The following is a 4,228-nucleotide window of genomic DNA, read 5'->3' on the forward strand; positions in this document are numbered from 1 at the left end:
GAAAAAAAAAAAAAAAAAAAAAAAAAAAAAAAAAAAAAAAAAAAAAAGGAGCAAAGAGAGCCGCAGACGCAGGCAGCTTGCAAGTTTTGGCTATAAATCCTAACGAAGCACATACATGAGTGGAGCAGCGAATAGGAAGACAGGGTTATGATTTACTAAGAGACACATCCCCCGAATTGGAATGAGCGATTAGAATTCGGGGGATTGGGGACGACTTGAAATGGAATCCCCAGAATCTTCATCTTGAAGCTCGTCGGTTTCCTTCTTGAGTTCATTGACACGGTCCATCGCTTCGCTGACGAGATGCAAAGCTAGAGCGGGGTGCATGCCACGCGTGGTAAGAGATGACTCAGTGAACTGGTGGCTAGGTATCAAGTCAGTCCATGATTTGATACCTGCACGTTCAAGGATCATCCTGGTCGTCTCGTCTTTTGGTGGAACATTGCAATCAATCAAAAAGCGCTCTAAGGCCTCAGCATGAGCTCGATCTTGGCCCTCTGAGTCGCCAGGAGTATTGGATCGATAAATTTCATAATCTACGATGTTAGAAGTCATTAAGTTAGTATTTGTTCAGTAGTGTTAAACGTAATAAAGGAAAAGTTGATTAAAATGGGGTACATACCTCCTTGAGTTTCATTGCCTTTCTTGGTATCTTGAGAGGAGTCGATGTGGCTAGGTGATGGGGGATCTGAGGAGATCACAATCGTGATACCCTTTGAGGGCAAGCCTAAAGATTGGAGTCCACAGTTGGTCAGGACCGAAACATTTACAGTCAGTACAACTATCGTTAGACAGTTAGTACAAATAGAACATTACCTGGTTTGGTTTTAATCTTGACTTTACATTCTTGAGACCAAGGAAAAGCACCAGACGGGGGATCTGAAGACAGACAGATTGTTTTGCCCAAACCAGAGGGAGAGACTACAAGGAGAAGTCGAAATGTTGAGAATCAGTTGGAATGAATCATCATTGAGAGAAACATTATAGAAGAAAGCGAACGTACTTGGTTCAAGTTTCACCTTCTTCTTGTCATCTTCAGAGAAACCTGCATAACTGGCGCATCTTTTGGAGCCGGTTGGTTTTTGAAATAACAGTTGAGCTGGCAGGTCAAAAAAGGACTGCTTAGATCCTCCCGATCTGTGAAACGTGGGAGATAAGTCAAGTCGCAGTTGAGAGCTGCGCATCTTGACTCGATCGTGGACTTTGGTGGCCTGATGGAACACTCGGGCCTTCTTCATGATCGCCAAATATTCATAGGTTCGGGGAGGGATCTCGCGTGTTGCCATTCCGGATTGCTGGAATGAACAAAAAAAGACTCAATTTGAGGTGAATAACGAAATGAAAGATTCTGATTACTTACGACACCTTTTGCCCAGACCCAAGCGCCGCTGTAAGTTAACCGGTACAGAAAATTGGGATCCCACGGGCAGACTAAGATGGCGCCATCTCCGGCGTTAGCTTTTTGCGTATGTTCATGAAAGAGTTGGGCGGCCAACTCGTGGAGGCGAATTTGTTTACGCGCATCCTAGGTCACAAGGCAAGTCAGAGAGATAGAGGCAAGGAGTAATAGGGTAATATGAGTCACGCACCTCTAGCTCTTGAGTAAGAGCACCCACCTGCGCTTCGGCGGCTGTGGGACCGCTGGCTGAAGCAATCAGCTCTTTCGCCGCGGAGGTCTAAGTATCAGATAGAATAAGTTAACAAAATTGAAAAGAAAGTTGCAAAAAGAATCGAGAAAAAAAAATTACACACCTGAGCATCCTTCTTGGCTTTTTCTTTGGCATCTTCGGTAAAAATCATCACGGAGCCCTTGTGTTTGGTTGCTTTGGCAAGCAAGTCCACAAAGGCCTGCCAGGTTGGATAGTCAACCAGCGTGATTTTTTCACGGCCAACTTATCCTACCCATTTCAATCGGGGAGCAAGGTCGCTGGAGAGAACCATATGGCGCATGCCATGTTCGTACTCGTCACAAAGATCGCCACACAAACCTTTGAAATCTTTTAAAGATTTCCCGAATAAGCACTTCACGAGCTCGAGAACGTTGCCTTGGTTGAAGATTTTGGAGTCGATCACGTTGTAGCGCGCCGCAGAAGCTGCACTGCGGCGAGTTCTACTAGCTACCTTCATCGAAGTCGCCTGGGTGACTTCGACTTCCTTTTCAGCATGGATTTTAAACTTCACCTGCACATACATCTCGTGTCGTTTATCGAATTGGATACGATTGGCGGTACTGATCCGGTAAAGTGGGTTTTGATGGATGCTGGTGGCTGGAGCATCCCCGCCAGTTGCATCAGAAGGATTTTCAAACACTGAAACCAAAATTAAATCAAATCAGTAATATGAAGACCTTATATGCAGAGAAGATCGACTTACGTGCGTTCATGTGTCCTTCAACTTCAACAGCGGGCACTTCCAAGGCATTGGTGGTTTGTAATTGTGGGTTAGACATCTTAGATTGTGGAATTGATTTGTTGCCGAGCTGATCATAAAATAAACCAGTGATTAGACAAACGAGATAAAGGGAAATGATCATAAAGAAGTGATTAGAAGACGAAAAACGGGGAACGGGGGGAAATGAACGCACTGATTACAAGACAATGGTGGTGTATAGGTGGGGTAAAGGTTGGAAAAGCAAGATAAAGCTAGACTTTGATGACACAAATTCGAAATCTGGGTTTTCACAATGGTCGCATTGGTCAGAAAAGGAAAAACAAGAAATATAAAGACAAAAGACTAAATCTTTTTCTTACAGGCTGAGTTCGATGGAGAAAGAACGAAGATATCCGCCAAATGCACGTCTATTTGAACCTTTGGGCGTTATCAAAGTGATCCCCGTTTTCTGACATGATATCATATGATATCATGAGGTCATATGATAGTTCTTCATTCGATGGTGGCCATACTGGTAAATAATGGGGAGCAAAAGACAAATGAAAAACATGGTTAGAATCTAGAATCTTCGGCATCAGATAATGAAAACGCTGCCCTGGCACTTCGATCAAATATTCCACGTTTTGCTGATGTTTACAAACCAAACAGACCATCGACATTCATGTCGATTCATACCAAATGACGAAAAAACACATTCAAAGTCGTGTTCGAAAGCATGGAAATGAAACTTTGAACAAAATGATTCATGAAGAAGGTCAGTCTCCGCTTTCCATTCATAATGAAAGAAACAAAAACACACCATCAAAGTCAATCAATCAAAGTTGATTTTGAAAAGAATCGAATTGAAATAAGCATGTACCCTCTTTCAATCAATGATAAATTAGTTCCACATTCCATTTCCATGACTATAGAAATTCGAAAGATCAGTTTGATTGAAAAATTTGGCAAAGAATAAAGAATTTACGTACGTACTTTCAAAGCGGTTAAGAAAGCGAAACACCGGGATGTCAAATTGAGTTGTGGAAGTAGCGACCGGAGGCTGGTGGACGATGGTATGGAAATGAGTGAGGTGGAACCGGACGGCGAAGCCGGCCCAGCAGCTTTCGAATGTTCATGTGAAGCATGGAAGCGTTCAATGACAGCACATGACAGTTATGAAGAATTAAGTTTCAAGGAACCAAAACAAGGTTTAGTCCTGTGAGATCGAGAAAAACTGACTTTTAGACCGCAGATTAAACCCTAGTTAAATCTGGGAAACACACAAGACCTCAAAACTTACCGATGATTCTCACAACGGCTGTAATCAAGCTCGCGCGCAGCCGTGCTCGTCCAAGTCGCACAAGCCTTTACGCTTTCTCTGCCTTCTTCGACGTCGGTCCACGAGGTTTTTTTAAGTTAGCTTCCTCTCATTCGTTCAGAGTTCTCTTTATGCAAGAGATTGAAGAGATGTACTCCTTTACACACTGATGTATATTTATCTCTTCAATGCTTAAAATTAGATTACGTTAGGTCTCGTTGCTTTTGTTGCATGAAGATCTATGTATCAGGATATCAGGATACTTTATCGGATATCTTGGCTTCCATCACTTTCCACCATCGATAGCATAAATCCCTTGTCTTTTGCTTTCCATATCATCTTTAGTTCAGACTCATCCATCTACATACCTCGCTAGGATCAACACTTTCATCTCGATAAGCGTCTTCATCACGCGCCGGACCGAACTTACATCCAAACCACGCCCGATTCGACATCTTTTCTTGTGGGACATTTGTTTCTTCGCGTCTCGAATAGATACGAGGATGGGCCGAAAGTCATCTACGAAGCCATTGGCGAACA

General features: G+C 43.0%; 2 protein-coding genes across 2 annotated transcripts in view; one reads left to right on the plus strand and one right to left on the minus strand.

Moving 5' to 3' along the window:
* Positions 1-104: 104 nt before the first annotated feature.
* MELLADRAFT_118735 (uncharacterized protein) lies at positions 105-2,889 on the minus strand (the record flags this gene model as incomplete). Its single annotated transcript, XM_007419720.1, has 9 exons — positions 105-311; positions 396-536; positions 623-727; positions 817-921; positions 1,004-1,295; positions 2,122-2,309; positions 2,374-2,479; positions 2,585-2,670; positions 2,751-2,889. The coding sequence occupies 7 exons, from the start codon at positions 2,447-2,449 to the stop codon at positions 190-192; spliced, it is 1,029 nt and encodes a 342-aa protein (XP_007419782.1).
* A 1,030-nt stretch (positions 2,890-3,919) lies between these two features.
* The window catches only part of MELLADRAFT_91252 (uncharacterized protein), a gene marked incomplete at both ends in the record, with an annotated part of 1,719 nt that continues 1,410 nt past the window's right edge, over positions 3,920-4,228 (plus strand). Inside the window, one exon of the mRNA XM_007419719.1 lies at positions 3,920-3,931. Within this exon, the coding sequence (XP_007419781.1) occupies positions 3,920-3,931 (12 nt within the window). The remainder of the gene's footprint in view (positions 3,932-4,228) is intronic.

This window comes from Melampsora larici-populina (genome assembly GCF_000204055.1).
Source record: "Melampsora larici-populina 98AG31 unplaced genomic scaffold MELLAscaffold_416, whole genome shotgun sequence".
NCBI classification, from domain to species: Eukaryota; Fungi; Basidiomycota; class Pucciniomycetes; order Pucciniales; family Melampsoraceae; genus Melampsora; species Melampsora laricis-populina.